Source organism: Mytilus edulis, chromosome 9, assembly GCF_963676685.1.
Source record: "Mytilus edulis chromosome 9, xbMytEdul2.2, whole genome shotgun sequence".
NCBI lineage: Eukaryota > Metazoa > Mollusca > Bivalvia > Mytilida > Mytilidae > Mytilus > Mytilus edulis.
This window is the reverse complement of record NC_092352.1, coordinates 54,798,909-54,811,297: the sequence shown is the minus strand read 5'-3', so window position 1 is coordinate 54,811,297 and position 12,389 is coordinate 54,798,909. Positions and strand designations below refer to the sequence as shown.

The 12,389-nt window shown below is 31.7% G+C and overlaps 2 protein-coding genes across 2 annotated transcripts in view; one reads left to right on the top strand and one right to left on the bottom strand.

Moving 5' to 3' along the window:
• Positions 1 to 5,201, bottom strand: part of LOC139488601 (VPS35 endosomal protein-sorting factor-like) — a 28,778-nt gene extending 23,577 nt beyond the window's left edge. Inside the window, exons 1-3 of the mRNA XM_071274326.1 lie at positions 5,160 to 5,201; positions 523 to 613; positions 86 to 289 (exon numbers count right to left, since the gene is read on the bottom strand). Of these exons, the coding sequence (XP_071130427.1) occupies positions 86 to 289; positions 523 to 613; positions 5,160 to 5,176 (312 nt within the window). The 5' untranslated portion in view covers positions 5,177 to 5,201. The remainder of the gene's footprint in view (positions 1 to 85; positions 290 to 522; positions 614 to 5,159) is intronic.
• A 4,545-nt stretch (positions 5,202 to 9,746) lies between these two features.
• LOC139488602 (gem-associated protein 6-like) lies at positions 9,747 to 10,714 on the top strand. The gene has a single exon (XM_071274327.1). It carries the CDS (start codon positions 10,090 to 10,092, stop codon positions 10,621 to 10,623), a length of 534 nt encoding a protein of 177 aa, XP_071130428.1. The 5' UTR covers positions 9,747 to 10,089; the 3' UTR covers positions 10,624 to 10,714.
• Positions 10,715 to 12,389: the final 1,675 nt, after the last annotated feature.

The window sequence follows — 12,389 nt, the reverse complement described above, 5'->3', positions numbered from 1 at the left end:
AATTCATTGTGGTTTTAATATTGCCAAACTTACAAAAGTAACATCTTACAATAACTATGGTATAAGTGTTTCTAACTATATTTACCTTAAAACTTGATTTTCTCCCTGTAGTAGGTAATGAGGATGATGCTATTGACATCTGTGATAAGGGATCTGATCCTTCTAATGAGGCACTAAGAGGGTCTAACATGGAACTCAGGGGATCCTTTATTACTGAACTGGAAACTGGTTTCTTTTCATTTTTTGATGGTGTTGTGCTCTTCTTGTCTGTCTTCTTGACATCTACAACCTTTCATAATAAGAAATCAAAATTAAAAAAAAATTAAAAAAATGTTTTTAACAAACTGCAGTGCTTTAATTTGTGATAAATTATAAAACTAATCAATTATCATTGTTCCTTTTTTCTGTATTAATGTGTACAAAGGTGCACAAATATTTGAAAATATTTACTTCTTAAATGGAACAGCTAGTTCAAGATTTGAGTTAAATGTGACAATTTAAGCATGACAAAATATTTCTTACTGTAATTGATTTTAGTGGATGAGAAGAAGGTTCTTCACCAACAAGCCTTTCTCTATTTCTTTCAACATCATAGTTTCTGGACCTTGGAAACCTTAAATATAAATTTATGTACAACCATGAATATCTAAGTAAAACACATTTCACTGTATAATTGTATATACACTTTTAATATCAAATACAAATTGTACTGTACAATGTATGTCCCATTAAAGAATTTGTGAATTAAATCATGCTAAATGACAAGGGATTTTTCAAAGAAGAAGGATGCCACTATTACATTTGGCTAGTGTGCTAGACATTTGTTCTAAATTAAGCAAAGTTTACATCTGGACTAATTAAATCTTGTACCTGTACAGCCACATGTGGAGCAGGATCTGCTTACCCTTCCGCAGCACCTGAGATCACCCCAAGTTTTTGGTGGGGTTCGTGTTGCTTAGTCTTTAGTTTTCTATGTTGTGTCTTCTGTACTATTATTTTTGTCTTTTAATTTTTAGACATGGCGTTGTCAGTTTATTTTCTATCTATGTCAGAGTTTGATTCTTTCTCTGGTATCTTTCGTACCTCTTTTAATTACAGATATAATCAAACTTTATCAATTCTTACTTTTGATATAAAATATATAACATGTCACATAAAATATATTTTAAATGTTTAAAATACAATTGCATTATTAAAAATTTTGTCATTTGAAAATTGTGCTAGTTTGAAAAGGAAAGAACTTAAACTTTTACACCATTTCCCGGAAAATGGATTTTAGCGCTTTGAGATCAGCCTGTATCATAGGATTACAATTTTGAAAGGTTGGTGGTAACTTTAATTCAGGGCCACAAAGAATCATTTAGAAAAATCAATTTTTATCTTCACCCAGCTGATTTATAATTGCAATTATTGCATATGCTAAACATAGTTTCAGAGGCGGATTTAGAGGGGGGGCCCTTGGTTGCTTATATAGGGAATCATTGAAGCGTGACTGGAGCGGGCCCCCTCTTAGGTCAGTCAGTGGGCCCCCACTTATGAAAATTTCTGGATCCGCCACTGAGTTTAAACAACTATTTGGATTCATCTTGCTCAAACTCCCATTTCAAAGGGAAGTAATGCCCTTTACCGTCAGTCGTCAAATGGTCATTTTCGGATACCTTTAGCAGCAAATTGGTTAAATCTTATTGTGATTTGTCAACATATTCTTATCGAGATTCGTCAGAGGTCTCAAATAATTATCATTAGCGTCATTTTTGGAAAAAAATTAACATCATGCATCAAAATCAGTTGATATTTTTATCGTCTAAAAGAAAGTGTTATCTTTATGCACAAAAAATTACTGTTAACGTCATTTAACCCAAATGCTGACATGACTTAAAGGGATAATTCACGATTTTTCACTTTTCATCTTATTATGTTCATAATACCATAAAAAACATATTCACCAAGTTTTATTTTGATATGAAAAGTAATAAAGAAGAAAATTGGGAATAATTAATTTTATTTCTTCAAACTTACTGACTTATGTGACGTAGTTTAAGTCTTTTTGCATGCCGGGAGTGAAATTAATATCATTTAAGTCTGTACGTTAACCATCTAAAAACGCTATTTAAAGCGCATCGACAACTTTTGGTGTAGCTATTAACCAACGAAAAGTAAGTGATAGCCATGCAACTTTTTAAAATTAGAGTGTAGGATTTACAGTGTATGTGTGGATTTTTTTATACAAATTTAAGTTATTAAAGTAAATAATACAATAGAACATTTTTACGATTTTTTTCTACAAATACTTTAAACAAACATATGAAACTGACATGATCGATAGTGTATTAAAAAATACATGTTTGTATTCTGAACTTTTTGCTTCATTCCAGCAAACATTTTCACTTGCTTGTACTGTGGAAATAAAATGTGTATTAATTTGTGACACTTAGTGAATGTTGAATGCGTAGTTAAACTCCAGGTAATTAAAAGATTAGCATTGTGTAATTCTAATCTTTTGATCTTCATTCAGTGACATCTAGGCGTCACGGTTCACCATTTCAGGTGTGAACAACATTTCGTATGAATGATATACGGGAGTCAGTTATAGTTTTAGACACAGAAATGTAAGAAAAAGAATTAAAATTAATTTACGGGAGTAATAAGGTCGCACAATAACTGGATAGCTGTTGTATATTTTTATATATTTTGCATAAGCTCACTTTTAAATGAATTATGACTTCTGATTACTTTTGTAACGATAAAATACTGAATTATTTTATATAAATATTTTATAAATAAAAATAGCCTTCTAAACACGAGTGTATGAACTAAAAATGGTACTTTTTTAAATTAGAATCGGCAACCTTTAATATTTCAAACAGATCATTAACAATTGCAATTATTTAGTCCATCCAAAGCGATCTTTATTTACCTATTTAGGAATTGATGTTCTCATCAAAATATTTTAAATCTCACAACGCATGAATACTTCACTATTTGAAAAAAAAGATGTTTTAAAAAATTGACAGGAAATTTAACATGTTAAAGGATCTTCTTGGAATGGAATCGAAAAATTACGAATAGATATTCTTTTCAATTGTGAAAAACGTCAACCAAATTTATTCATAATCGGGAACGTCCTTATTAAAATAGTCTTCGTCTCACAACGTATTATTCTTTAGCTATTTGACCAACGATGTTTAAAAACAAAAGACAAGGAATTTAATGTCATCTTTCCCTATTTTTGAATGTAATTATAAGTCTGTTCAACTGGCAAGAATACCCTTAAAGCGGACAAGCAGTTTATTCTTTAAATTGCTGTCATTGAATATCAAGAAAGAAAATAAATCCCGAAATTGATTTGAAACTTTAATACTCAATAGTTTTCCTAGAAAATATTCACATCCCTTGGGGATTATTAGTGTACGTCCAGTTGCATATATATCACATGAATGTCGGAACAATTGTGATGATATCGAATTTCTTCCTTCATTCAAGAACAATCTAATTGATATATAAATCTGTGATTTTACTATGTTCATAACTTCGATGAACCAAAGCAAGTTATATATCGACCTGTATTTAAATCAAATTGGTTCTCTTCTTCTTCTTCTTCTTTTGGTGTACAGTCTATTACATACTGTTGGCATACGTGGACTAGTCTATTTACAAAACTTTTACCCCAATTTACACAAAATGTATGTTTCTTTTTTATGTTCAATGTATACATGTATATATCTTAAATTGCGATATAGTTCCGTAACTTTCTATCCAGGCGTATAAACGAATCGTCGACAAGTGCGTACAATTTTTTTTAAATCAATATTTCTGGTATGTTCCAATCTGTCCTTTACTATTGACAACGAGTATATATTACATTTTCCCAAATTAACCCTTGGAAAAAATATGTAAATAGATTTTTATTTCTTAAATCTTTTTTTTTTGTTGGTTTAATTTTTATTTTTATAAATAATATCCATAATATTCTTTACACCAGAAATGTTATTTATAAACAAGCGTATGAGTTAAGTAATGACTAGTATATTATATCACTTTCGGACACGCAAGACAGAGATGTATATTATACACCTGATAGTTCAAAATGGAAAGTTATAAGTTATCGGCCGTGTACACTGATCAATACCTACAGAAGTGAAACGATGCATGAACTTGCAAGCCCGACAGGAAATCGCTTGAATACCTGGACGTGTCACCTCACACCCCTCACAATACCTTTGGGAGTAATACCTTTAGCCATGCTGGTGATCAGATGAGGGAAGATCAGAATTTATTTGAATAAAGTTTATTACTTTAAAGAATTATGAACAAATTAGATTTTCGAAAACAATTTTCACGGAACACTTATTTATGATTTCAACTTTGACTTTTTAACTTATTCCAATATTAACAGTTTAAAAATAATAGACCATGGTAATTTAAAAAAAAAATAAGAATATTTTCCGTATCAAGTTAGTTAGTCGGATAAAACAACCGTACGATTGACAAGATATTGACACGCATTTACGACTACATCGGTTACTGTAGTTTTGTTCCTTTGTGGTTTATAGACATATCATTGTTATTAATCGGGAAAGAAGACAAAATGGCCGAACGCAGAGAATTGATACTCTAAATTTAAAATCGATGGTGATCTCTTATCTAGCGGAATAAAACTTTAATATCTATGAATTTGAGCATTTTTAGACAGAATGAACATAATATCAATTTTTGATTTTTTTGCGAAGTTTCCCTTTAAGTGCTAATGTAATATCAATTAAAAGATTGATGTTTGAAAAATGTCCAGTGGCCACATGTATTTTCATGCATGTTTAGGATGAGAACAAATTGACAACAACTACAATGTGCATGTCCTGTAAAAGTGATCATCAAAGATGATGAAGAATTTTGGAGTAACTCTGAATTATAAGAGTATATAGGATAGAAAAGGGAAATTCTTTATTCAACCAATAATGATGAGACAGACATAATTTTTGCAGTACACTTTACAGTTACACAAAAACTGAAGTTGTAGGAAATTCTGAATTTTTCTTGATTCCTACAGTTTTTGTGAAGGAACAACTATGAAATGCGTATTTTGAAGATGTGCCTGCATCCCCGATAAACGACAGTTTTTATGTTTTTAACCGGTTAAGAATTTGTGGGAGGAAACAAACCATTCATAGGTCGCCATTTTGTCTATTTTGATAAGTCACATGACAACGTCTAGTTTTAAAGTGATTAAACAAAATTGTTTTAACTGCTAGTATAAAGAAATAAATTAAGATAAATATGTTTATAAGTGATTACACTAATTTAAGACTGATATTAATTAACATGTTAAAATTCAGACCACATCTTAAATGTACGAAACCACGGCTCAAATATTACTTCTTTTACCCCTGGAAATGGGGGATACCGGCGAACAAGAACTAAATTTTTTACCATTAATTTCTGACTTGTTAAAGAGGTAATAGACTATTTAAAAGATATAAAATAATTGGTTTTACTATTGAAGCAATATTTCTATGCTATGATATTAAAAGAAGACGGAAACGCAACTCGAAAGAGCACATTCAACGTTTGGTAAATCTAAATACCACAAATAATATTTAACTAAATTTTTTGAAGTTGTCCAAATCATGAAATTGCCTATAAAGCGTCTTAATGTAGTAGCATTCTTTATACGCCAAAATCTTCTATGAGTACAGACAAACCAATGGCAATACATCTAACCTTTACACTTTATTGCTATTCTCGGTCGACCTGATAATCTGTGCAGCTTGAACTATATTTATGTCATACAACAATCACTTTTCCATTGCGGCCTCAGATATTTTGTATTATGATGTCAAAATTTTACGGGAACCTGTGTGATGTCCAGTTATGGCAGACAAATAGCGATAAGGTTTTACGACTATAGTATAGGAAAGTTTTAAGGGGGTCTCATTGGGGGTTTCCGATCCGGGATCCCACTTTCTGTTTTGTCAGATTCCCATATCCCGCTTACACTATGTACTTAAGCAAATCTCATTTTTTAGTCTTTTCCTGGGTCACGCTGGACCTCATTTCCCGTTTTCACAACACAATAATTTGACTTTCACATGTCACGCTTGCAAAAAATTGGCAATCCCGCATAACGCATTGACCCCAATGAGACCCACTTTTAAGGCACTATGTGATAATCCTACAATCTGTGTTTTCAATGTATTCTAACTATTCTGTTGTCCACAGTGATTTGATGAATCTAGACAAGTTCTTTCCACAAATAACCCTATTACATGTACTTACAGTAGCTGAAAAAAAACTTTACCGTTATAGAATTATGCCCCTTTCCAATGGAAAAATTGCTGAACTTTTTGTTAACTTTATAAAAAGAAAATGTGGTATGATTGCCAATGAGACAAATCTCCACAAGAGACCAAATGACACAGAAATTAGAAACTAAATGTCACCGTACAACCCTCATTAATGAGCAAAACCCATACCGCATTGTCAGCTATAAAAGGCCCCGAAATGACAGTTTGTCTCATCCAAATGTTATGAAACTTATACATTCATTCATTCCCCTTTTTAAGTGGAAATTGCTTAATTTTTCATTTCCTTTCATTACCTTAAGTTTGCCTCGACCAAATTTTATGAAACATATATCTAATGCTAAGTACTGCAAAACACTGATCAAGTTTAATTTCGGTGGAGTCACTTCTATCATTCTAGAGTTATGCCCCTTTACAAATGGAAAAAAATGCTGGATTTTTCGTTTCCATTCTTCCTCAAGTAAAGTTACATTATGAAACATAAACACAACAATAAGTATTACCACAAAACTCAGATCAAGTACAAATTTAGGTAGCATCACTTTTACAGTTCTTAAGTTATGTCCCTTTATAACATTTATATATACAAGCAAGGGGGATCATCTGTGTCCTATGGACACATTTTCCATTTATTCTCATTCTGCCTTTTCACTTTAGTTTGCCTCATGCATATGAGAATTTTTTAGTGAACTTCAGATTCTGGGGTGCCATCCCCCAAAACACCATTTACAATTTATTGTTCAGTAGCCACTGGGGAGCATTTGTGTCCTTGGACAGGACATATTCTTTTATTTTATTGGGATATTGGGATACATTGTAGCGCCAAATGATTTATACAATCATGACAATTACAGTTTTATAAAAAAAACTGATAAACATAATAAATGGGAGATATTTTTTTTATTCTTTAATTTCTTTACAGTCTTTGGATAACTCTCATTGGTTTTTTTTACAATTTTAGTTTCATAGAAACTGATAAAAAAAAGCAATCTTTTATTTTCTATTGCAATTTTAAAAATTAAGTTTAGCAATTTGTTTAGATGCAATAATGTAATAATGTAACCTCTGTGTTCTCTACTCTATTGACAGGGTTACAACTCAGCCCATAAATCTCAATGATGAAAAAAAGAATACACTATTAAAATTGGTAAAAAGCTCTCAAGAGCTTATGTTTGTATTAATTGATGTTTGTATTAATTGTTATATATATGTGAAACGAATCAAAATTAAACTTTTGTATTGGTATAGAGTGAAAATTATGTTTCCAATAAAAATAAGGAATATGTGAGTTGTTAATAAGGGCTATTCCAGAAAAAAATGTATGGGAGGGTTGGAAGGCAGTTTTTGTCAGCACCCACCACCCAGACAATTATAATTGAGAATTATAGTGCATTATAGTGTGAAAAGTTGCTCGGATACCCATCACCCATGTATTATTAATATAATGTGCCTTCCATCCCTCCCATACATTTTTTTCTGGAATAGCCCTAAACTTGATCATATTCTGGATGCATGATTTTTGAACTGAATGCACCACTTCAGAAACTTCAACATAGTTACACTATTTGAGTCCTATCATTTATCTGTTAAAAGCGATCCAAAAATTGATTCTACATTTTATACCAGAAGTATTACATGTAATTATCAAAACAATGTATTCAATAAATAGATAATTACATGTACATTGTGTTACATAATAAAAATAATGTGAACAATTGTACAAAATGTAGGTTAATCAGGGGAGTACATTGTATGCAGGGGTTAAAAAATCCACTAGCCCGACGCCCGGGACTACAGCATTTCGACCTCGGGCAACCAAAACTTGTAACCCAATATGCCCGACGGACTAGTAACAAAACATTCTTGGCGTTTTCAAAATAGAAAGTGGAAAATCCCCTCATCACCATTCTATCTTAGCCAATCAGATTCGACTACGTCATCCGGGATTCCCAGAGTTTGAACTGATTTTGTAAAAGTTTTAAAATAGAACAAATAACTTGGTGTGGATCCCGGACTTTCAATGTCGATTTGTCATTACAGGGGGTATTGTACACTGGTTATGAAACGGGGAAATATAATGTAACCTGATTAATAATTTATTGCAATTATATGTTAATCCCTTATGACAGTAATTTAAAAACCTGACTTTTGTAAGATATAAATTTGTGTACATGTTATGGACGCCATTTTGTTTTTATTTGCAAACTGTAGAAGCCTTCAGAACCATAACCTAAACATTTAAAAGTCTTCAGAAAACCTAAACTTGGTGCAATAATATTTCATCAATCATGATTATCTTCATTGATATTCAAATGGATTCGATTTTAAAGAAATAAAATTTATAACAAAAACAATTTCAGTTTAGAGACTGCTCAGTTTGTAGTCAATTTATAGCCCACAATTAGCTTACCTGTGATAAATGTAAATATATGGATATTACCATACTTCCTTTATAAAACAATTATAAAAGACACAAACTATGAATGGTGATATTTAATCACATAAATATTTGAGATCATTTAATTTATTTTAATAAAGAGAATTTTAAAACGGAAAACAAATATGAGCATTTCACATAACCAGCTGATAACTCTTTTACACAAATGTGATGATGTATTTTATAAAATTACTCCAATCCTTTTATATACCCATATATAATACTATAGCAGTGGTCAAGAGTTGTACCATATCGGGATTTGGTCAACTCTTTATTACAGAATAATCAAGGAATATTCAATTATCATGATCAACGACTTGAATATATCTGCTAATGGGATGTTTTTTTGCTGACATAAGTTTTTGGTATCCAATTTGCTAAAATCTACTGTACAACGGATAAAAATTGTAAAGTTTATAGAATTCATTGTATTTGCAGCAAACTCTGAGTTTGTAAGGCATACTCGGGCTAGCAGGTCAGTTTTGTTGGGCTAGTAGTTCTTCCAACAGGGCTAGTAAAATCCTGCTACCAATTAGCCCTGGGCTAGTGAGCTATAACAAAATTTCTTAACCCCTGGTATGTCATGTAGTACCCCTAAATTAAGCTGCAATACATTTTATGCATCAACTTTTTACAATGTACTTGTCATGCTTCTAACATACAATGTAGCCTCGCAGGGTTTGGTATCATGACTAGACATGAAAAGTAGGTCACTTTATGGCTTTCAACAATGAGCAACCCATACCGCATAAAATGCTACAGAAGGCCCTGAATTGACAATATAGAACAACTAAAAGAAGTAATTTAAAGGCTAGATTTATGTATAAAATGATAAATGAAATACAAATACCCGGTATGCTAAAAAAGGAATGTTTTTAAGACAAACTGTAAACTAACAATTGGATAAAATTGTAGTCATATAAAAAATGTATGATGAGATATATTTTTGTCTATTTCAGTGTAGAAAAAGAGTCTGGAGATGTAAACACTAAGATGACCGAGTTGAAAACAAAATTGGACAAAGCAAGAGAATTTGTAGAAAAGATGCCAGGAATTCAACAAAGTCAATCAGAACAAATCAAACAAATAGATATTCTTAGGAATCAGTTAACAGTTAAAACTGCATTATTAGAAAAATATAAAAGTATGGACAAGTTTGATTTGTCAAGCTAACTTTTTTATTTTGTAGACTTAAATTTGTGTACGTTGTATTTAAAGGAAATTATTATAAACTTTGCATTGAAATAGATACGGACTAAAGATTTTGGCATTTGAGTTTTGGTTGAAACCAAGAAGCAATTGATTCAAAAATTATATATAAGTTTAAGTACATTCTTTGAGTAAGACTTTGCAATGTCGGATGAAACTGAAATAGATCCGCACAACATTTTCATCAAAGATCCAGATGAATGGATGCAGTATGTATATAAACAAGTAAATGTGTTAGTAGAAGATGGATCTGAATACACAGGTTGGGTGTATACTATAGATCCAGTGTCTGAATGTATTGTATTAATGACATTCAATGACGATAATACCAAAATGGACATAATAAACGGCAGCTCTGTGTCCTCAATATCTATCATTGACGAGGATACTGAATTACATGTCAAAGCAAAGCTAGATGCTATGTTCCGACCAAAGGAAACCAGTTTACTCACAGAGGAGGAACTTGAAAGTCTTAAGAAACGACTTAAATTGTGGCTAATTAAAAACAGGCTCCCAGTGCAACTTACAGGGAATAATGACGAAATTTTGTCCATTTCTGATGCACTATTTATTGAGCCACCTTACGGTGCAGATAACTGTCGTAGTACCAATGAAATAATTCTTGGTCGTATTCAAGGTCTTATAAAGAATATGCCTGCAGACCATGAAGATTGGTAGAGAATGTTAAAATGAAATTTATTCATTTTATAAATGTCGTGAAATTGAAATCATTGTAAAATATCATTAAATTGTAATCAATTGAAATCTGTATATTTTGTTCCTTTGTTATTATTCATGAAGCTTTATCTGTTATATGAGGGTGAAAACAAGATGCTTGCCATATGAGTAGTGATGCTGGAGGTGAGATATTAGTATCACTTTTCATTTGCAGGTTTACATCTAAATGTTAAATTTTCTTAGAAGTTCCACTTCAAGATAGTTGTATGTGCAATAGATCTTCCATTTACATTTGAAATGTCTTGGCATTAACATATATATAGTTTTATATTGTCCAATGTGAAGCAGGGGATACATGCATGGACATTTGGCAGTTCCTGGTCTTTAAGGGGCACACATTGTTGCTATGACAAGTCCAATCTTGTGATAAACTATATTTGGATATAGAGTTCATATACATTAAAATACATTTGCATTTGTAATTTTAATACTTTAAGTAAACAGCATATTTTTTTTTGGCTCATTAAATGACCTTGGATTTTAAAAGTACAAATGTAATCCAAACCATGTCCAATATCTATAATACTAAAATTACGAGGTCCAATTTGTCAGACGTCATCACGTAAAAGCGACGAATCACAGAATTCAACTTTATATATAACTAATATAGTACAAAGGTGTAGATTAAAAATTACACCACTCCAGGCCCTTAATTTTGTTTTCCATGTAATTAATGTTGCCAATAATTAAGAAGTTCCGGGTCGAGTCCGCTACCGATACCAAAAGTATATTCACCTGTTACCTATTACCTTATCTGTACGTTCCGCATCTGACAGGCGCACCACCAAACGTTGTATTCAGGATTAATATGCTATATGCACGGGTCATAACCACAGGGTTGACACTACTAAATTGTCAAATTGTTACCTATATGTAGTATTTTAATCAGTAAGACTTTCTAAGATAACAATACGAATACTAAAAATAAGGCGTATAGGTACAGTTTTCAATTTGTTAGTGGGCATGACGTAAAACAGCGAAGCAAAGAATTCAACTTTATTTATAACTTATATAGGACAATGCTGTTGATTAAAAAATACTCCATTCCAGGACCTTTTGTTTTCCAAAAAATTTATATTATTGTTTCAGTTCGACGGGTTCAAACAGAAAGACTTGAAAGCAGAGAAAAACTGTGTATCTTTTAATCGTCATGACTTTATCAGATGACAATACTTATACTAAAATAAGGCTTGCGCATAGTTATATACTTTAATTCAGTCACGGACCCGTGATATCACGGGTGTGTTCTAGTACAGAAAATATAACAAAAAAATATGTTGAGATTGTGGTATGACTGTCAATGAGGTGGCTATTTCCCATAGAAGGGGGAAGGAGAATGTAAATAACCAAACTAATATGGTTTTATCGAAGACAACATTGTATGTGTTTTCCTCATTGTTGAAGTTCGTACAGTTGCCTGTAATTGCTTACATTCACATCATATGAACTTTGGTAGAAAGTTGTCTCATTGTTAATCCTACTACATCTAATTTTTAACCAGATTTTTGTGACAAAAATGTCGGTTATTGATTTGGGGATGTACGGCGGGCGGTCGGCAATCAAATGTTGTCCGTGCATTAACTCATGAACCGTTCAACCAAAGCTTTTAAAATTTTAATATGTTGTTACTGACAACTAAATGAAGGTCAAGTTCAATAATGGCGATTTTGACTTTTACTGTTCAGGAGTTATGGTTCTTGAAAGAT